The 23,081-nt window shown below is 39.9% G+C and overlaps 1 protein-coding gene across 2 annotated transcripts in view; it reads right to left on the reverse strand.

The window, feature by feature from the left end:
• Positions 1-1,331: 1,331 nt before the first annotated feature.
• LOC126100228 (anoctamin-1-like) overlaps positions 1,332-23,081 on the reverse strand; it is a 126,029-nt gene continuing 104,279 nt past the window's right edge. For both annotated transcript variants that reach the window (XM_049910806.1, XM_049910805.1), the window contains 2 exons: positions 15,949-16,054; positions 1,332-5,843 (listed from right to left, as the gene is read on the reverse strand). In XM_049910806.1, the coding sequence (XP_049766763.1) occupies positions 5,505-5,843; positions 15,949-16,054 (445 nt within the window). In that variant the 3' untranslated portion in view covers positions 1,332-5,504. The remainder of the gene's footprint in view (positions 5,844-15,948; positions 16,055-23,081) is intronic.

The raw sequence follows: 23,081 nt of genomic DNA on the forward strand, positions 1-23,081 counted from the left end.
TCCCAACATTCTATTATGTTATGACTTTTAAAATTTTTATTGTGTGCTAGTGGGCACAGATTCCTATGAAGAATGATGCCAGGAGAACTGAAGTATTGGAGAAGAGGTTTGAGAAAAATCCCACGATTTAGAGAGAGAGAGAGAGAGAGAGAGAGAGAGAGAGAGAGAGAGAGAGAGAGAGAGAGAGAGAGGGGGGGGGGGGGAGGGAGTGAAGAGATGATGTAAGATGTAATTTAGAGTGTAAAACAGTTGATGACGAAACAAATAAAAAGGGAAGTTCCTGCAACACTACAACGTACACAGAGTAGGACCAGAAACAGAAGTGCATCTTTTTGCTTCACTCTGCTGTCAACATTATAACAGCTTCTCTTGTTGGCAATGGTGCCGATATCTGTGGAGCATCAAAATCACTATCTGGGTGAGATACACATTTGTTGGAACTACAGTGATAATGCACTACTTAGACCACCCTACAAAATCCGTAGACTATTATATCCTAACAGAACCTCTCATCAGATAATTGCCAGTTGTTTGGAGGATCCCAAATTATGTGGAAAATGGAACAAAAAACACCTACTACCATATTGCTTTGGAACATAAATGGATCAGGACCCACATGGAGGAAATTCAACTTGTTGGGCAGACTACAACTGTATGCCTTTTTTATAGGAAACTTATTTTCAATGTACTACTGCCTCTCAGCAAGGTTATTTTCCTCCACACAAAGTGAGTTCAAGATGAACTGGCTATCAATGATACATGCCAATTGGCTTTCTTTTAACATTGAGATAGCATCCAAGAATGGGTAGTTCTTTATTGTAAGGATGATGTTATTTGTTATTCTTTACACTGCTGAAGTTGGACGACACAGGACTGCGGTAGTATGGGCAGAGGTGAAAAAACATCATTGATGCATGATTGATTATTGTCAAATCCATGCCATTAACTTTCAATGTGAAGAATATAAATGTGCATGTGCACACGCAGTGCACACAAAATCTGAGAGACATGAGCTGGAACAGTATACAGTTTGAAGAGGAATGCAAATACATAAGCAGAGCTACAGTGTTTATATTTTTGTTTATGTGCCAAATTTCTCTCAAGTGGATAGTGCATCTACTATGCACTGAGCAGTTGCCTTCACTCTTTCAGTAGTTGATTTCTTCTAAAATATTTGGTCACAACAATTTCTTTTTTGTCATTTTATATATCAAAAGGAAAACAGGCTGATTTTACAGAACACAATACACGTCAACTTCATTTTCATGGAACAGGAAAGCAGCACAAAGGAATCAAAATGCACATCAATTACATTAAAGAAAAAACAATGGTTTAATATTCTTCCAATATTTTATTGCTTTATCAGTCCATAGTTTTTACTCTTTGTTTTGTTACAACTCTTGCTCACACATCCATTTCTCAGAAAATTTACTTTTCATTTGATTACTAAAATATTCATTAAGTACAGAATTTTACAAATAAAGAGAACACACACACACACACACACACACACACACACACACACACACACACACGTATATAGTAAAAAAATTGTGTCATTTCATTCCCTCTACATATTGTATGTTTATATTGACACTGCCACTGCTCTTTGTGTTTGAGAAGCATTATAACAAATGCTATCTGCACAGCCATGAAACCTATAATTCTAGTGCAATTTATCTTCGTATGATGAAGATGCCTACACACAGCATATTTAAAAGCACCACTATACCAAAGCACTGCGCACTGAGAAGAAATGCAGCTTCTGTGCCTAGCTCAGTTTTTCATCACCATGCTTTAGCACCTTATTACGGAATCTGAGGGCGTGAATCTCACTACTAGGAAATTTGTAAGAAGATAACTTTTGATGAAGATGTGTTGAATGTTTGCCTCAAGAGAATTTGTCTTTTAGGTCTGCCAAATGGAATAATATATTGTGGGGAAGCAAAGGTTATTTAGAAGTGCACAAACCAAAATAGCCATAGTCTGAAACATTGGTTCAGTGCCCAATCATGAAAAGTTTCCAGAACATGACTGCTTATGTTTCTCTCTCATATCTCCTTTAGTCATAGTTTTACTGGCGAAAAATGTTAAGCCTGTCACCTGCAGTCCTTTACATTTGAGCACCTTAAAGCACAAGTTGTGTATATCCCCCATGCTGATTTATAAGTTAAACTTTACACCAACATTTAAAAATGGGTAACCTGTCAACGTTCATAATATCGATCAAGAGAAGCTTTACAGAGATCCACTCCCTGTCACAAAGGAAAATAAAAAATGACACGACAGACCTTTGCACCAGGCAGTGGCAGAACACACACATAAAATACAGTTGTAATTGGCAAGCTTTCAGAGCCAATGGCAGTCCCCAACAGTCAGTCTTTCCTTCTCATCCTTTACGGTAAGTCTCCGCTGACTCACGGTTCTGAGTGACTTTCCCAAAATCTACCCCTTTTCCTAGACCTCTTCAGTTCTTTCCCTTCATCGCTCTTCCTTGCTCTTCAACCCTTCTGCCCGAAGGAGGAGCCACTGGCTCCGAAAGCTTGCCAATTACAACTGTCTTCTATGTGTATGTTCTGCCACTGCTTGGTGAGTGGATTTTTTTATCTATCCATTTAAATAATTTTGTCAATAACACCAGTTTTGTCAATAATTGATTGTTTTTGTTGTCATGATAGACCTTTTATTGTACAATCCCCCAGTTCATCACAACTACTACAAGAAGTGGCCAACTACCTAACTCATATGCAAGCAGTTACATTGAGTAGAAAATAATGTTAACCTAGGGTATTAAACTTATCAATACAGTATTTTTTACTGTCATGAATGTTTTTGTTATCAATAATATCCTCCTCCTGGCTACAACACAAGTGGTGTAACTAAGTTACACACCTGTAAACACACAAAAATTCATTTTCAAAAAATTTAAATTTAAGTTAACATTAAGCTTAATGAGGGCATTTAAGGTAAAAAACCACGAAATTAGAACTTAGCTGACTTTTGTATAACGGTTCTAATAAAACATTAAATATCTCAACGCAAAGATAATGTTAGTTACACCACTTGTACTTTAAGGGCTCATTTTTAAAATGTCACTTGGTTACATTTTGTATATGCTTAACTGAGGTCAGTTCTCTGTAATTTTTAAAAATAATGTAATTAATTGACGTAATGGGACAACATCAGTGTTGTGGCTTCTGTGAGAGGTGTAAGTGAATTCTTGGTTCTAAGAGGTGCAAAAGGAAGGAAGATCATGGATTAATGCCGAACGCATTTGAAATGACAAAACAGTTCAGACTGGGAAGGGAACTGGACCTGTTGTCTTCAAAGGGACTATACTGGCTTTTGCCTTATCTGATTTTGGGGATACAAAGAAAAATCTGGATGGGGATTTCAACTGCTTTCCTGAAAGCGTCCACTGCCTTACTGCTGTGTTGTCTAGCTCGGGATAAGAGTGTAATGGGGACAGAATTACAGAAACGAGGAAGCTGAGGAGGAGGAGGCGGAGGATAGCTCTTGTTCACTCATGTAGTGCTGCTACAGATGATGTGGGACCTGAAATTGGATCTGTTTTTTGTCTTTTGAACTAAGCACATAATGTTTCATGCACTGAAAAAGAGTTAGTGTAGCCAGCACCTATAACGGACAAGGAACCAGGGAACCATGTATTATTGTGCACAATTATGAAACACACAATAAAAACAGCATTCGAGAACAGCAGTTTAACAGTTTCTTGGTGGTAACGGTTGAGAGAAATACTATGTTTCCAAAGTATGTAGATTTCTGCTGATTCATGGCAAGGAAATCTATTCTTTTCCCACATGCTTAGAATTGTGGTGCATGCAGAAATTAAGAGTCCCTACAGTAGACAACTAGAATTGTGTCAATCTCAATCAAGACGTATTACGATATTTATGGTTTTCATATTGGTTTCTGAGGACACGCATGCACGCGCACTCACACACACACACACACACACACACACACACACACACACAACTGTGTTTGTCCATGTACATGTGAGTAACAGCATTTGGATTATAGTATGGCAAGATCTCCTGAAATGGCAATCATGACACACAGGTTTAAGTGGAAGAACAGAAGGCAGATGAACAAAAACAGGTAACACACTCATTTTCATTGTGGTAATGGCCACACAAACAGTGCTCTTTTCAAAGAATATTCTCCTAAAACTGAATCAGTCTATACTGAATGCTGACAGGAACCTGATGGCATCAGATGATGCATGAAGCACATGGCACAGAACAGCACTTAGGGCAACTCACACATAAACACAGTACAATGCAATAGCCTTGAGGACAACAGTCAAGCACCTCATAGAGAATGTGCCACACAATAATAGATTATGCTGATAGCACAGAAGGGCAACAGTGCAAACAGTGCTAGCTAATGCAATTTCCTCTTATTCCATTTCTTTTCATGCCAGTTTTGTGTGGTACATCTCTTTTAGTTGTTTTGATAGCATGTATTGTGTGCCAAACAATGACTGAACAGATAAAGAAGTGCAAATTTGTTCTGAGATGTAATACTGTAATACAATTTTGTATGCCACAATGTCAAAAACTAAGGCAGTGGCACATACAACCCATGGGACTTTCCCTATGGCTGTGCTGTATTTTTTTCTGTACTTGGTGATACAAAATAATACTATTAAACGCTCTGACCAACCAATAATTGACATGGAAGCACAAAATATTCTTGACAACATGCCATAACTGCTTAATTTTCTTTGCTTGATATGATCAAGTCTAATATACAAAATGAAGTATGATATGTAACACCAATAATGTCAAAACATCTGTAAAGCTTTAACATTACAATATACTTGGTATTGTGTTAGACTATAAAGAAATTCAAAGTGTTAAAATTGATTACACTTAGTGTAGTAGGAACTAATATCACTTTGTGATTTGTCACTAGTGTTCCAAACAATGTGTCATTATTTTTAAAATACTAGCACAACAATCCTACACAAAGCTGGATATTTAACTGTTAAGAGATAAAATAGTTTTCCATCTATATTGCACAACCTGTCACAGCCTTCCAATGCAATTGAAATTTCATGCAGAGATTGAAAATATTGCATGAACTCATTAATAAAATATTGTACATTAAATATGAATGGAATTGTTTCTGCTTAGCAGCTTCTCATCACAATATTGTTGATGATATTTATTACAAAAAACACTTAAATTTAAAATATGGGCAATATGTTGTAATAACTTCTGTACTTGGAGTAAATATTATGGCAGGAATACATACAAATTTAGACATCAAAACACATAAAACACCTTCAATACATTATAACTTTTAACAACTTTACAAATGAAATATATTCTCTTTTTTGGTCACTGTACTCACTGAGTGGTTTATTTACCACAATTTGGTTACATTACCTTTCAAAAGTTTCATTATGTGAATATATTATCTTCTTTAATAAGTAGCAATGGGAAAAAGGCAGTGTATGTGCACAGGAGCTGGCTTCAAACAGCAACAGGCCCCGACTGCGACGTTCCCCGTCCGATTCCAATACTGTTCTCTGTAGGCAAACCAACTCCTGCTAAGTCCAATTCAGAACCTGTCATCTTGTGCCAAAAAACAGTTGCTGGCCCGTCCCCATCATCAGAATCATCATCATTTTCTGTTCCTCCTCCCAACAACAAGTCACCCTCTTCTGGTATGTCACCCCGTGCCCTCATTGCCTCTTGTCTTATGATGATCTCATTAGTTATGTATGTCTCACGGCGAATCTGGTCACGCAAGTCACCTGGCATATCAGGTATTCCCCATCGGACAAGTATCATCACAAGGGCTACCACATTCTGTAAATAAAAATACCTAAAGTTGTTGTCATCACAAGCATACACTGCTGCATATTCAGTACATAAACTTTGTGTGGTGGCACTAAATTTGTTGCAGCCACAAATGCAATTCCTCAGATTTTTTTGTTTTTCCCATATGTACATAATATATGGACTATAAAATATGTGAACAGTGCACTTAAATGACTTATCCTACCATAGTGTGGTTTGGGAATTTTGTAAGAATAATGAATGCTGTTGCGTTTACTATTTTGGAGGAGACGCTGAGATGCAGACAGGCACAACACACACACAGTCACACAAGCAAAACTATCAAGCATGGGTTCAGTGGCCAGATACAGTCTGTGTGTGTGTGTGTGTGTGTGTGTGTGTGTGTGTGTGTGTTTTCTACTTTATAAGAAGGCCTTTTGGCTGTAAGGTCACATGTATAACAGTCTTAATTGTGCCTGTCTGTGACTCAAAATTTGCTGTATGTGGTGAATGGCAGTCTATCCTTTTCATAATATTGTCATTATATCATCTTGGATTTTCCACTGATTTCTCCATTTGCCTGCATATTCATTCACCTACTCAGTTTTGTTTTTGTTTTTTGCAGATGGGATTTATTTCATATCTAAGCATACATGGCAGGTCTCCCAGAAGTGTTCGTTATGTGGCATCATCTTGGGGAGGGGGCAAAGCATGGCTTACACAACAGCTTCTCGCTTTGCACTGTTCACAGGTGCACTGTAATGTGAAACTGCTCACTTTACTGTAGCTACAAAAGATACACATTTGTACTTTTGCAGCAATAACAAATTGCTGAAAAAGATGGGTTTTCCTGTCATTATGGTCACCACAATGACACAAATTTCAGGAAACATTTGATTCATTGATAGTATTTGTATGAAGAAATTCCACATTCAATTCTATAAAACCAGTTGCTGTTCAATGTAATTAGTTGTAGAGGCTTCACTTAAAAATGGCTCAGCAGCTGTAGCTGATGCAAAGAAACACTATTTTTAGCAAATATACCGGGTGATCAAAAAGTCAGTATAAATTTGAAAACTTAATAAACCATGGAATAATGTAGACAGAGTGGTAAAAATTGACACACATGCTTGGAATGACATGGGGTTTTATTACTTGAAAAAAGAGAAGAAGAAGAAGAAGAAGAAGGTTCACAAAATGTCCGACAGATGGCGCGGGACAGCAAAACTGCTAGTGACAGGTGAGAGGTACGCCGATATGTTACGGAATCGTGTCATCCCCAGCCTGGCTGATAAACACCTGCTGGAACATATGGTGTGTATGCAGGATGACGCTCCACCCCATACTGCTAGACGTGTGAAAGATCTCTTGTGCGCGTCGTTTGGTGATGATCGTGTGCTCAGCCGCCACTTTCGTCATGCTTGGCCTCCCAGGTATCCAAGACCTCAGTCCGTGTGATTTTTGGCTTTGGGGTTACCTGAAGTCGCAAGTGTATCGTGATCGACCGACATCGCTAGGGATGCTGAAAGACAACATCCGATGCCAATGCCTCACCATAACTCCGGACATGCTTTAGAGTGCTGTTCAGAACATTATCCCTTGACTACAGCTATTGTTGAGGACTGATGGTGGAAATATTGAGCTTTTCCTGTAAAGAACATCATCTTTGCTTTGTCTTACTTTGTTATGCTAATTATTGCTATTCTGATGAGATGAAGTGTCAACTGTCTGACATTTTTTTAACTTTTGTATTTTTTTGGTTCTAATAAAACCCCATGTCATTCCAAGCATGTGTGTCAATTTGTACCTCTCTATCTACATTATTCTGTAATTTATTCAGTTTTCAAATTTAAACTGACTTTTTGATCACCTGGAACAATCCTGGCAGTGATGTCATCCTTCGAGTCAGAATAACCTTTTAGCATCATGCAAGAAAACACAAAGTACTGAAAAAATATAGTACATATACCACTCACGTAATTTGTGAAGTGATTTCATTAACTATCATCTATTGATGAAAGGAGAAAATATAAAAATGCAGTAAATGACTACTTGTATGTATATCAAGAGCTCAGACGGAAACCCAGTTCTAAGCAAAGAAGGGAAATCAGAAAGGTGGAAGGAGTATATAGAGGGTCTATTTGTATTTGAGGACAATATTATGGAAATGGAAGAGGACCTAGATGAAGATGAATTGGGAGATATGATACTGTGTGAAGAGTTTAACAGAGCTCTGAAAGACCTAAGTCGAAACAAGGCCCCGGGAGTACACAACATTTCATTTCATTAGAACTGCTGACAGCTTCGGGAGAGCCAGCCCTGACAAAACTCTACCATCTGGTGAACAAGATATATGAGACAGGCAATACCCTCAGACGTCAAAAAAAAAAAATTCCAATCCCAAAGAAAGCAGGTGTTGACAGATGTGAAAATTACCGAAATACCAGTTTAATAAGCCACGGCTGGTAAATACTAACACGAATTCTTTACAGACAAATGGAAAAACTAGTAGAAGCCGACATTGGGGAAGATCAGTTTGGATTCTGTAGAAATGTTGGAACACATTAGGCAATACTGACCCTACGACAATGTTGACTGGAATACTCTCTTTCAAATTCTGAAGGTGGCAAGGGTCAAATACAGGGAGCAAAAGATTGTTTGCAATTTGTACAGAAACCAGACAGCAGCTATAAGAGTTGAGGGCTATGAAAGGGAAGCAGTTGTTGGGAAGGGAGTGAGACAGGGTTGTAGTCTCTCCCCGATGTTATTCAATCTGTATATTGAGCAAGCAGTAAAGGAAACAAAAGAAAACTTTGGAGTAGGAATTAAAATCCATGGAGAAGAAATAAAAACTTTGAGGTTCGCCGACGACACTGCAATTCTGTCAGAGACAGCAAAGGACATGGAAGAGTAGTTGAACGGAATGGACAGTGTCTTGAAAGCAGGATATAAGATGAACATCAACAAAAGCAAAACAAGGAGAATGGAATGTAGTCAAATTAAATCGGGTGATGCTGAGGGAATTAGATTAGGAAATGAGACACTTAAAGCAGTAAAGGAGTTTTGCTATTTGGGGAGCAAAATAACTGATGATGGTCAAAGTAGAGAGGATATAAAATGTAGACTGGCAATGGGAAGGAAAGCGTTTCTGAAGAAGAGAAATTTGTTAACATCGAGTATAGATTTAAATGTCAGGAAGTTGTTTCTGAAAGTATTAGTATGGAGTGCAGCCATGGATGAAAGTGAAATGTGGACGATAAATAGTTTAGACAAGAAGAGAATAATAGCTTTAGAAATGTGGTGTTACAGAAGAATGCTGAAGATTAGATGGGTAGATCACATGAGGAGGTGTTGAATAGAACTGGGAAGAAAAATGTTTGTGGCACAACTTGACTAGAAGAAGGGATTGGTTGGTAGGACATGTTCTGAGGCATCAAGGGATAACCAATTTAGTATTGGAGGGCAGCGTGGAGGGTAAAAATCGTAGAGGGAGACCAAGAGATGAATACACTAAGCAGATTCAGAAGGCTGCAGGTTGCAGTAGCTACTGGGAGATGATGAAGCTTGCACTGGGTAGAGTAGCATGGAGAGCTGCATCAAATCAGTCTCAGGACTGAAGACCCCAACAACAACACTATAGCAGTATTGCCAAAATTTATGCTCTACCAATAATGGTGCATTATGATTAAAAAGGCAAGGAGTATCAGATTAACTGGTTATGAGAGACATTTTCAATTTGGTTCCTGATGTCTGTTGACCATCATGGCTTTTTATTTCATTACGGGAATTTTAAAGCTGAATGCTGCAGCTTGTTGCACATACTTCTGAAAAATAGTGAAGTACATTTCCTATATATATATATATATATAGGTATATATATATATATATATATATAATAGAGGGAAACATTCCACGTGGGAAAAATTATTTAAAAAGAAAGATGATGAGACTTACCGAACAAAAGCGCTGGCAGGTCGATAGACACACAAACAAACACAAACATACACACAAAATCTAGCTTTCGCAACCAACGGTTGCCTCGTCAGGAAAGAGGGAAGGAGAAGGAAAGACAAAAGGATATGGGTTTTAAGGGAGAGGGTAAGGAGTCATGTATGTATGGATGGATATGTGTGTGTGTGCGAGTGTATACCTGTCCTTTTTTCCCCCTAAGGTAAGTCTTTCCGCTCCCGGGATTGGAATGACTCCTTACCCTCTCCCTTAAAACCCATATCCTTTTGTCTTTCCTTCTCCTTCCCTCTTTCCTGACGAGGCAACCGTTGGTTGCGAAAGCTAGATTTTGTGTGTATGTTTGTGTGTCTATCGACCTGCCAGCGCTTTTGTTCGGTAAGTCTCATCATCTTTCTTTTTTTTTATATATATATATATATATATATATATACCTGAAAACAAAGATGATGTGACTTACCAAATGAAAGTGCTGGCAGGTCGACAGACACACAAACGAACACAAACATACACACAAAATTCAAGCTTTCGCAACAAACTGTTGCCTCATCAGGAAAGAGGGAAGGAGAGGGAAAGACGAAAGGATGTGGGTTTTAAGGGAGAGGGTAAGGAGTCATTCCAGTCCCGGGAGCGGAAAGACTTACCTTAGGGGGAAAAAAGGACGGGTATACACTCGCACACACACACATATCCATCCACACATATACAGACACAAGCAGACATATTTAAATGTGTCGAATATGTCTGCTTGTGTCTGTATATGTGTGGATGGATATGTGTGTGTGTGCGCGCGAGTGTATACCCGTCCTTTTTTCCCCCTAAGGTAAGTCTTTCCGCTCCCGGGACTGGAATGACTCCTTACCCTCTCCCTTAAAACCCACATCCTTTCGTCTTTCCCTCTCCTTCCCTCTTTCCTGATGAGGCAACAGTTTGTTGCGAAAGCTTGAATTTTGTGTGTATGTTTGTGTGTCTATCGACCTGCCAGCACTTTTGTTTGGTAAGTCTCATCATCTTTCTTTTTAGAGATATATATATTTTGCATCTATGTCTTGGGCTAGATGATTAATAAGAGTTTCTTCAAACAAATACCAGGACCACACTAAAACTCCACCACCTGAAAGTGACTGTCTACATGCTGTGTAATATTTTAAAATCCTAAATGTGTGTAACTTAAAGTTACACACAAGTTGGGAATATGTATAAAGAGAGGAAATACAAAGAACTCTCATGTGTCAACTGCAAATAAACACAATTCACTAACAAAAGAAACAATAACAGGGAAATTATGAACCCATAAAGATACACTACTGGCCATTAAAACTGCTACGCCAAGAAGAAATGCAGATGATAAACGGATATTCAATGGACAAATATATTATACTAGAACTGACATGTGATTAAATTTTCACGCAATTTGGGTGCATAGATCCTGAGAAATCAGTACCCAGAACAACCACCTCTGGCCGTAATAACAGCCTTCATACACCTGGGCATTGAGTCAAACAGAGCTTGGATGGCGTGTACAGGTACAGCTGCCCATGCAGCTTCAACACCAATACCACAGTTCAGCAAGAGTAGTGACTGGCGTATTGTGACGAGCCAGTTGCTCAGCCACCATTGACCAGACGTCTTTAATTGGTGAGAGATCTGGATAATGTGCTGGCCATGGCAGCAGTCGAACATTTTCTGTATCCAGAAAGGACCGTACAGGACCTGCAACATGCGGCCGTGCATTATCCTGCTGAAATGTAGGGTTTCACAGGGATCGAATGAAGGGTAGAGCCATGAGCCATAACACATCTGAAATGTAACGTCCACTGTTCAAAGTGCCGTCAATGCAAACAAGAGGTGACCGAGACCTGTAACCAATGGCACCCCATATCACCACGCCGGGTGATATGCCAGTATGGCGATGACGAATACACGCTTCCAATGTATGTTCACCGTGATGTCGCCAAACACGGATGCGACCATCATGATGCTGTAAACAGCACCTGGATTCATCCGAAAAAATGACGTTTTGGCATTCGTGAATCCAGGTTCGCGGTTGAGTACACCATCACAGGCGCTCCTGTCTGTGATGCAGCGTCAAGGGTAACCGCAGCCATGGTCTCCGAGCTGATAGTCCATGCTGCTGCAAACGTCATTGAACTGTTCATGCAGATTGTTGTCGTCTTGCAAACTTCCCCGTTTGTTGACTCAGGGATCAAGACGTGCCTGCACGATCCATTACAGCCATGTGGATAAGATGCCTGTCATCCCGACTGCTAGTGATACGAGGCCATTGAGATCCAGCACGGCGTTCCGTATTACCCTCCCGAACTCACCGATTCCATATTCTGCTAACAGTCATTGGATCTCGACCAACGCGAGCAGCAATGTCGCGATACGATAAACCCAAATTGCGATAGGCTACAATCCGACCTTTATGAAAGTCTAACAGGATGGTACGCATTTCTCCTATCAATGATGATACAGCTACAGTAGTTTGGTTCGAGTCGTAAGCTTAGCAGTTAAGCTTTACCAGGTAGCCATTGCTATGCATCAGGCGTTCCGTCCGTATTTATACGGGTACCCTTCCTTTTTCACGTGCTTCGTCTGGTTTGAATCGAGGCATCACATCAAAGTTTGACCAAGCAACGCTGGTCAACTGGTGTTTATGTATGAGAAATCGGTTGGAAACTTTCCTCATGTCAGTACGTTGTAGGTGTCGCCACCAGCGCCAACCTTGCGTGAATGCTCTGAAAAGCTAATAATTTGCATATCACAGCATCTTCTTCCTGTTGGTTAAATTTCGTGCCTGTAGCACGTTATCTTCCTTGTGTAGCAATTTTAATGGCTAGTAGTGTACAATACAGTCACTTTACACACACAAAGTAAAACTGAGCACCACAGAAAATAATTTTGAGGTTGTTCATGGATATTTTCTGAGTATTTTGGTATAAGGAACCCCTGGGCTCTGGTGGCTGATTACAGAGTAATTACATTTTGTTTGATACCTTACCACCCCTTTACCGTCATTTCATATTGCACTGAAAAGATAGGCACAACCGTGCTGACATTGACAATATGAATTATGCATCATATTTTGAAACAAAGCTGTTCCATTCACTTGCTGTTGAAAACAGTAATGCTCACTTTACTCTTAACCCTGAAATACTACTCGATTCTTTCTCAGGTTTCTTTTTTCGCCAATGTTAGTTGTATGTCATCAGTGATACAAAGCAGTATGGGTAGGTCTATACACCTCACATATGGGTTCACTGAATGCAATGGAAGAATGGCACAACATTTTTATGTTCCACTGTTTCCGCAGGGAAAGCAACCTTATCACAGCACTTTTGCACCTGAACATTAGGCACCCAAAAGAAACTATGTTCTATGTTGTAGATTTTGGTGACTGCATATCACATGCTTTCTCACTGTTTTAAAGGTATTTGGGGTAACAAACTGAGTAAATCATAACTACATTATTATGCTATAAAGAGCCTCAGGAGATCACAGGTCTCACATACCAAAATACTCAAAAAACAGGCCCAGCCCTGAACTACCTACTGAAATTTTTGTTGGTGGAGTTGATGTTTATCCTATAATAGACTTATTTTTATTTATATCTCAACTAAATAATTTAAAAAGTAAACCATATAACAGATGGAACCCTTACAATACATTATCTACCAAAGCAGGTAATCATTTGCATGAACACTGATCAACACATTCCAGTTGTTGCCCATAAAAATTATGGGTGTGCTGTGATTTTCCTACAAAATAAGCGTTCAAAGGATCTCCGAGTGTGCCTTTCCCAATTGTTCCTTCACAATGCAATACTTCCAAGCAGTGACAGTTGGAAATCAGTTGTTCACTCTTTTACTAGTTCGGAGAGCTGCTACAAGGATGTTCCTGCTTTCAGATGGTGCTATGTGACTTGAAGCACATATTATAGGTGTGATCAGTTTCCACACATTTGTTGTTACTGTATGCTTCCATAGTTGTCTTGATTACTAAAGTTTGTCATAAAATTGGGGACAGTTTGCAGGATGAAGAAATACTGGGGCTACATGAATAATCTAGATCCAAAATTAGCAACGACTGTTTTGAAACTGATGACAGTGTTCCTGAAACAGGTGGTAATCTGATTTTCACCTTCATGTTATAAGCAGAAGCCACACAATAAATATTTACTATTTCTAGGGACAGCAGAAGTCACTGTGGACCAACTGGAAGTTTTAAAAGCAAGAGATGTTGAATTTTGTATGTATTTCTTGAATAACTCAAAACCCAAGACCTCCATTGAAAACATGTCGCAATGCAAAATTAAACTATATTAAGTTTCCTACAAAAAAGGTCCTATTCCTTTTTTCTCTAGGGTTAACAGTTTGTGTGAGAGAGCACAAACATATTGAAAATCTTGCATGAAGCGTGTGCACTGTAGCTTAGGTTGTTGTTCTTGACCAATTAAAGGTAGTTTATCGACTTGGCAGATCACGTGTGTGCTGTATCAAACTGTTCGCCTCAGCTTCCTCTACACTATAGATCATGAACAATACCAATGTTTGAATAATACAGAGAATAAATAACAATGTAAATTACTGTGTTCTGTCTCAGAAACCAGTCGGAATACGGCATATGTACACAGGAAGTTTTTTGTTCAGAATTACTAATACTTCCATCCCCTCAAAGCATACAGTATTTACTCGAATCTAAGCCGCACCTGAAATTTGAGACTCAAAATTCAAGGGGAGAGAAAAGTTTTAAGCCGCACCTCCAAATCGAAACAAAGTTGGTCCATTGTAATATGAGACACAATTTAGGTCGAACGAATGATGATACAGCTACAGTAGTTTGGTTCGAGTCGTAAGCTTAGCAGTTAAGCTTTACCAGGTAGCCATTGCTATGCGTCAGGCGTTCCGTCCGTATTTATACGGGTACCCTTCCTTTTTCACGTGCTTCGTCTGGTTTGAATCGATTGCTTATTTTGCTTTGATCTGATAAGTGCCGTTTTGTTTGTTATAGGTGTTTACGTCACTCTAAGCAGAAAATGCATTACTGTACTGTGTCATGCATTGTTTGTCGCATTCTGATACTGCGTGTTTACGGCCTGTCGCCGCTCGCGGCATGGCTTGCTTTTGAGCGCGCTACCACCGCTTACAATTAAAAAAAAAAAGAGAGAGAGGAATCGTCTCATTAGCGAAACAATGGCAAGAGACTGCTATTTGTTGTTACTTACACTGCTGCTTTCTTTGATAATGATCAACAAGAACCAAATAATATACTGCGTATGATAGAACATGTTCTGAACAAGAGTTAGGCGAAAATATTTCTCCGTTTGAACATCTTTGCGGCCGCTTCTTTAGTACATCAAATTCTGCACAGAAATTAGAGTCATCTTAGAATTAAAAATCTAGTCAGTTGCCGTGCTTCATTTCTGACTGTATCACAACTAGGCATAAGTATAATAAGAATATAAACATGACATGATATGTATATTCTTCCGCGTTTGCTGTTGTCTCACTCTAGTTTCGTAGTTTATTAGGCATACAGGATTTAAATTAGATAGCAGCAAACACGAAAGAATACATGGCAAAATGTTGATATTTGCATTATTCTCATGGTAAAGGTAAATAATACTGCATGTGATTCACATTTCATCAGGTTCCTACTAGCAACCATCTCTTCTCACAAGTAGGAAAAAATTCAGAAAGTAGAGTTGGCCATATTGACAAACATCCCAGTCTTGCCAGTTGGATTTTCGTAGTACATTGAAATTCTGCTACATTCAAAGATGAACAATATGGAATTTGTATTTACTTCGTTGGATAATGTATAAAAATGCAGTGGTTGAAACTCGGGGCGGAGAAAAAAAAGCTCGTCTTCCACCTTTTCTTTTAAATTTATTTACTGACGCAGAGGTTTTGGCGCCAGTATTTATCTTTGTGCCTGCAAAGCATGCCTGTGTCGTTACATATATTCGACGGCAGAAGTTAGTTGTGGTGGCACCTACCAACATTTTTCAGAACTTCCGCTTGCTTTGCACTCGATTCGAAGCCGCAGGCGGCTCTTTGGATTACAAAAACCGGAAAAAAGGTGCGGCTTGGATTCGAGTAAATACGGTATGCTTTCCTCGTGACTATTCCTGTGTTAATAACATAAGATTTATGGTTAAACTGACCTCAAACACAACAACAAAAGCAAGTCGGGCAGCTAGGACATGCCAGAACATTGCTGTTTTTTCATACTTGTTGGGTGACCAAGGAGGCTCACGGAAATCAGGATACCTGAAATTCAAAACCATGATATATAATAACAATAATATCAGAACAAATGAAATCTAACAACTAAAATTTATGAATTACAATACCCCTGTTGGAATATCAAGAATATTAGGAGGAGGACAGATTGTGACTCACAGTAAAGACTACATACTAACAGGCACAACAAAGAGACTGTCACAATTCAGCTTTTGGCCGAAGCCTTCTTCAGAACAGAAAGGACACACACACACACACACACACACACACACACACACACACACACACACACAAGCACAACTCGAGCACGCATGACCGCCATCTCTGGCTGCTCCAGACAGAATCCAACTGTGTCGGGCGGAGCAGCAATCCAGAGGGGGGCAGGTTATGGATGAAGGAACAGAAATGAATGCTGGATGATGGAGTGTGCAGTGTCTAGATGGCTGCAAGACAAAACATAACATGCAGAAATCATTCCGCTCTAAATCTACAGTAACCTACTGTCTCCACACCCTCTGCCAAACAGTTTCCACCCCCTCTGTCTCCCCTTCTCTGTCTCTCTCTCTCCTTTTCTGCTCCCAGTTTCGTCTCGTTCCTGATGGTGATGGCATCTTCCAGTGAGATAACTCACCATATTGTACAGCCAGAATGGTGCTACAGAGGTCTGTAAATCTGATAGTGAACTCACATTGATATTTTGGCCGCCAAATTCATCTGATCTAAACCAAACTGAACACACCTGGGGCACTATCTGACATCAACTCCACCTCTACAAATGACCATAACATAAAGGAATTACACGACCTGCGTGTAGGCACATGGTGCAATATACCTCTCGAAACCTATCACGGACTTGTTTAATCCTTACCGTGAGGAAATGCTGCTATATTTTGTTCGAAAGGTGAACCAATACAACATTAAGCATGAGTCATAAAGTTTTGGCCCATCAATGTTTATTAGAAGTATCAGTCCAAAACTGCAGTTGTAACTTTTTTATTCTTGCAGGTATCATAACTCACTGTCACACAAAGAGATGTAACAACAATATGCAGAACTTGATGCTACTCATATGAGGAGGATCTGAGTATGCTGAACAAACTCATATTTTTCTGACAAATATTCTTTACTGATACAATATTCTCAGGTTTCAAGCTGTGTCAAGGGGTTAAAATTGCCAATGGTTGTTGTTGTGGTCTTCAGTCCTGAGACTGGTTTGATGCAGCTCCCCATGCTACTCTATCCTGTGCAAGATCCTTCATCTCCCAGTACCTACTGCAACCCACATCCTTCTGAATCTGTTTAGTGTATTCATCTCTTGGTCTCCCTCTACGATTTTTACCCTCCACGCTGCCCTCCAATACTAAATTGGTGATTCCTTGATGCCTCAGAACATGTCCTACCAACCGATCCCTTCTTCTAGCCAAGTTGTACCACAAACTTCTCTTCTCCCCAATCCTATTCAATACTTCCTCATTAGTTATGTGCTCTACCCATCTAATCTTCAGCTTTCTTCTGTAGCACCACATTTCGAAAGCTTCTATTCTCTTCTTGTCCAAACTATTTATTGTCCATGTTTCACTTCCATACATGGCTACACTCCATACAAATACTTTCAGAAACGAATTCCTGACACTTAAATCAATACTCGATGTTAACAAATTTCTCTTCTTCAGAAACGCTTTCCTTGCCATTGACAGTCTACATTTTATATCCTCTATACTTCTACCATCATCAGTTATTTTGCTCCCCAAAGAGCAAAATTCATTTACTACTTTAAGTGTCTCATTTCCTAATCTAATTCCCTCAGCATCACCCGACTTAATTTGACTACATTCCACTATCCTCGTTTTGCTTTTGTTGATGTTCATCTTATATCCTCCTTTCAAGACACCATCCATTCCGTTCAACTGCTCTTCCAAGCCCTTTGCTGTCTCTGACAGAATTACAATGTCATCAGCGAAGCTCAAAGTTTTTATTTCTTCTCCATGGATTTTAATAACTACTCCGAATTTATCTTTTGTTTCCTTCACTGCTTGCTCAATATAGAGATTGAATAACATCGGGGAGAGGCTACAACCGTGTCTCACTCCCTTCCCAACCACTGCTTCCATTTGATGTCCATCGACTCTTATAACTACAGTCTGGTTTCTGTACAAATTGTAAATAGCTTTTTGCTCGCTGTATTTTACCCCTGCCACCTTCAGAATTTGAAAAAGAGTATTCCAGTCAACATTGTCAAAAGCTTTCTCTAAGTCTACAAATGCTAGAAACATAGGTTTGCCTTTCCTTAATCTAGCTTCTAAGATAAGTCGTAAGGTCAGTATTGCCTCACGTGTTCCAACATTTCTACGGAATCCAAACTGATCTTCCCCGAGGTTGGCTTCTACCAGTATTTCCATTCATCTGTAAAGAATTCACGTTAGTATTTTGCATCTGTGACTTATTAAACTGATTGTTCGGTAATTTTCACATCTGTCAACACCTGCTTTCTTTGGGATTGGAATTATTATATTCTTCTTGAAGTCTGAGGGTATTTCGCCTGTCTCATACATCTTGCTCACCAGAAGGTAGAGTTTAGTCAGGACTGGCTCTCCCAAGGCCGTCAGTAGTTCTAATGGAATGTTGTCAACTCTCGCGGCCTTGTTTCGACTCAGGTCTTTCAGTGCTCTGTCAAACTCTTCACACAGTATCGTATCTCCTATTTCATCTTCATCTACATCCTCTTCCATTTCCATAATATTGTCCTCAAGTACATCGCCCTTGTATTGACCCTCTATATACTTCTTCCACCTTTCTGCTTTCCCTTCTATGCTTAGAACTGGGTTTCCATCTGAGCTCTTGATATTCATACAAGTGGTTCTCTTTTCTCCAAAGGTCTCTCTAATTTTCCTGTAGGTAGTATCTATCTTATCCCTAGTGAGATAGCCTTTACATCCGTACATTTGTCCTCTAGCCATCCCTGCTTAGCCATTTTGCACTTCCTGTCGGTCTTATTTTTGAGACGTTTGTATTCCTTTTTGCCTGCTTCATGTACTGCATTTTTATATTTTCTCCTTTCATCAATTAAATTCAATATTTCTTCTGTTACGCAAGGATTTCTACTAGCCCTCTTCTTTTTACCTACTTGATCCTCTGCTGCCTTCACTACTTCATCCCTCAAAGCTACCCATTTTTCTTCTACTGTATTTCTTTCCCCCATTCTTGTCAATTGTTCCCTTATGCTCTCCCTGAAACACTGTAAAACCTCTGCTTTAGTCAGTTTATCCAGGTCCCACCTCCTTAAATTCCCACATTTTTGCAGTTTCTTCAGTTTTAATCTACAGTTCATAACCAATAGATTGTGGTCAGAGTCCACATCTGCCCCTGGAAATGTCTTACAATTTAAAATCTGGTTCCTAAATCTCTGTCTTACCATTATACAGGGTTATTACAAATGATTGAAGCGATTTCACAGCTCTACAATAACTTTATTATTTGAGATATTTTCACAATGCTTTGCACACACATACAAAAACTCAAAAAGTTTTTTTTGGCATTCACAAATGTTCGATTTGTGCCCCTTTAGTGATTCGGCAGACATCAAGCCGATAATCAAGTTCCTCCCACACTATGCGCAGCATGTCCCCATCAATGAGTTCGAAAGCATCGTTGATGCGAGCTCGCAGTTCTGGCACATTTCTTGGTAGAGGAGGTTTAAACACTGAATCTTTCACATAACCCCACAGAAAGAAATGTCACGGGGTTAAGTCGGGAGAGCGTGGAGGCCATGACATGAATTGCTGATCATGATCTCCACCACGACCGATCCATCGGTTTTCCAATCTACATCTACATCTACATCTACATCCATACTCCGCAAGCCACCTGACGGTGTGTGGCGGAGGGTACCTTCAGTACCTCTATCGGTTCTCCCTTCTATTCCAGTCTCGTATTGTTCGTGGAAAGAAGGATTGTCGGTATGCCTCTGTGTGGGCTCTAATCTCTCTGATTTTATCCTCATGGTCTCTTCGCGAGATATACGTAGGAGGGAGCAATATACTGCTTGACTCTTCGGTGAAGGTATGTTCTCGAAACTTTGACAAAAGCCCGTACCGAGCTACTGAGCGTCTCTCCTGCAGAGTCTTTCACTGGAGTTTATCTATTATCTCCGTAACGCTTTTGCGATTACTAAATGATCCTGTAACGAAGCGCGCTGCTCTCCGTTGGATCTTCTCTATGTCTTGTATCAACCCTATCTGGTACGGATCCCACACTGCTGAGCAGTATTCAAGCAGTGGGCGAACAAGCGTACTGTAACCTACTTCCTTTGTTTTCGGATTGCATTTCCTTAGGATTCTTCCAATGAATCTCAGTCTGGCATCTGCTTTACCGACAATCAACATTATATGATCATTCCATTTTAAATCACTCCTAATGCATACTCCCAGATAATTTATGGTATTAACTGCTTCCAGTTGCTGACCTGCTATTTTGTAGCTAAATGATAAAGGATCTATCTTTCTGTGTATTCGCAGCACATTACACTTGTCTACATTGAGATTCAGTTGCCATTCCCTGCACCATGCGTCAATTCGCTGCAGATCCTCCTGCATTTCAGTACAATTTTCCATTGTTACAACCTCTCGATACACCACAGCATCATCTGCAAAAAGCCTCAGTGAACTTCCGATGTCATCCACCAGGTCATTTATGTATATTGTGAATAGCAACGGTCCTATGACACTCCCCTGCGGCACACCTGAAATTACTCTTACTTCGGAAGACTTCTCTCCATTGAGAATAACATGCTGCGTCCTGTTATCTAGGAACTCCTCAATCCAATCACACAATTGGTCTGATAGTCCATATGTTCTTACTTTGTTCAATAAACGACTGTGGGGAACTGTATCGAATGCCTTGCGGAAGTCAAGAAACACGGCATCTACCTGTGAACCCGTGTCTATGGCCCTCTGAGTCTCGTGGACGAATAGCGCGAGCTGGGTTTCACATGACCGTCTTTTTCGAAACCCATGCTGATTCCTACAGAGTAGATTTCTAGTCTCCAGAAAAGTCATTATACTCGAACACAATACGTGTTCCAAAATTCTCCTGTTTAAGAAATGCCGAACATCATGATGGAAGTGCAGTGGAGCACCATCCTGTTGAACGATGAAGTCGGCGCTGTCGGTCTCCAGTTGTGGCATGAGCCAATTTTCCAGCATGTCCAGATACACGTGTCCTGTAATGTTTTTTTCGCAGAAGAAAAAGGGGCTGTAAACTTTAAACCATGAGATTGCACAGAACACGTTAACTTTTGGTGAATTGCGAATTTGCTGCACGAATGCGTGAGGATTCTCTACCGCCCAGATTCGTACATTGTGTCTGTTCACTTCACCATTAAGAAAAAATGTTGCTTCATCACTGGAAACAAGTTTCGCACTGAACGCATCCTCTTCCATGAGCTGTTGCAACCGCGCCGAAAATTCAAAGCGTTTGACTTTGTCATCGGGTGTCAGGGCTTGTAGCAATTATAAACGGTAAGGCTTCTGCTTTAGCCTTTTCCGTAAGATTTTCCAAACCATCAGCTGTGGTATGTTTAGCTCCCTGCTTGCTTTATTCATCGACTTCCGCGGGCTACGCATGAAACTTGCCCACACGCGTTGAACCGTTTCTTCGCTCACTGCAGGCTGACCTGTTGATTTCCCCTTACAGAGGCATCCAGAAGCTTTAAACTGCGCATACCATCGCCGAATGGAGTTAGCAGTTGGTGGATCTTTGTTGAACTTCGTCCTGAAGTGTCGTTGCACTGTTATGACTGACTGATGTGAGTGCATTTCAAGCACGACATACGCTTTCTCGGCTCCTGTCGCCATTTTGTCTCACTGCGCTCTCGAGCGCTCTGGAGGCAGAACCCTGAAGTGCGGCTTCAGCCGAACAAAACTTTATGAGTTTTTCTACGTATCTGTATTGTGTCATGACCATATGTCAATGAATGGAGCTACAGTGAATTTATGAAATCGCTTCAATCATTTGTAATAGCCTTGTATAATTTATCTGATACCTTCTAGTATCTCCAGGCTTCTTCCATGTATACAATCTTCTTTTATGATTCTTGAACCAAGTGTTAGCTATGTTTAAGTTGTGCTCTGTGCAAAATTCTACGAGGCGGCTTCCTCTTTCGTTTCTTACCCCCAATCCATGTCACCTACTTACTACATTTCCTTCTCTCCCTTTCCCTACTGACGAATTCCAGTCACCCATGACTATTAAATTTTTGTCTCCCTTCACTATCTGAATAATTTCTTTCATTTCATCATACATTTCTTCTAACCATTAACTATCTGAATAATTTCTTTTACCTCTTCATACATTTCTTCAATCCTCTTCATCAGAGAAGCTAGTTGGCAAATAAACTTGTACTACTGTGGTGGGTGTGTGCTTCATGTCTGTCTACAATAATGCACTCACTATGCTGTTCATAGTAGCTTTATCCACGTTCCTTTTTTATATTATTAATTGTTAAACCTACTCGTTCATTGCCCCTATTTGATTTTGTGTTTATAACCCTGTATTCACTTGTCCAGAAGTCCTGTTCCTCCTGTTACCAATCTTCACTAATCACCGCTATATCTAACTTTAACCTATCCAGTTCACTTTCTAAATTTTCTAACCTACTTGCCCAATTAAGGGATCTAACATACCACACTCCAATCGATAGATTGCCAGTTCTGTTTATTCTGATAATGACATCCTCCTAAGTAGTCCCTGCCTGGAGATCCGATTGGGGACTATTTTACTCAAGAAGAGCCATAAAATAGAGTTGCATGCTCCCATGAAAAATTACAGCTGTAGTTTCCCCATGCTTTCAGATGTTCATGTTACCAGCACGGCAAGTCTGCTTTGGATGATGTTAAAAGGCCAGATCAATCAATCAAACTGTGCTTATCTAACCGCACGGTCATCAGTTATGTCACTGGTGCTCAGTCTCACACCTTATATGGTAATGTTTTGGTGGCATGGCCATGATGTCTGCTTCAACTCCAGAATCACAAGATCCCAAGCCCAATTCAGCTGC

This window comes from Schistocerca cancellata, chromosome 9 (genome assembly GCF_023864275.1).
Source record: "Schistocerca cancellata isolate TAMUIC-IGC-003103 chromosome 9, iqSchCanc2.1, whole genome shotgun sequence".
NCBI classification, from domain to species: Eukaryota; Metazoa; Arthropoda; class Insecta; order Orthoptera; family Acrididae; genus Schistocerca; species Schistocerca cancellata.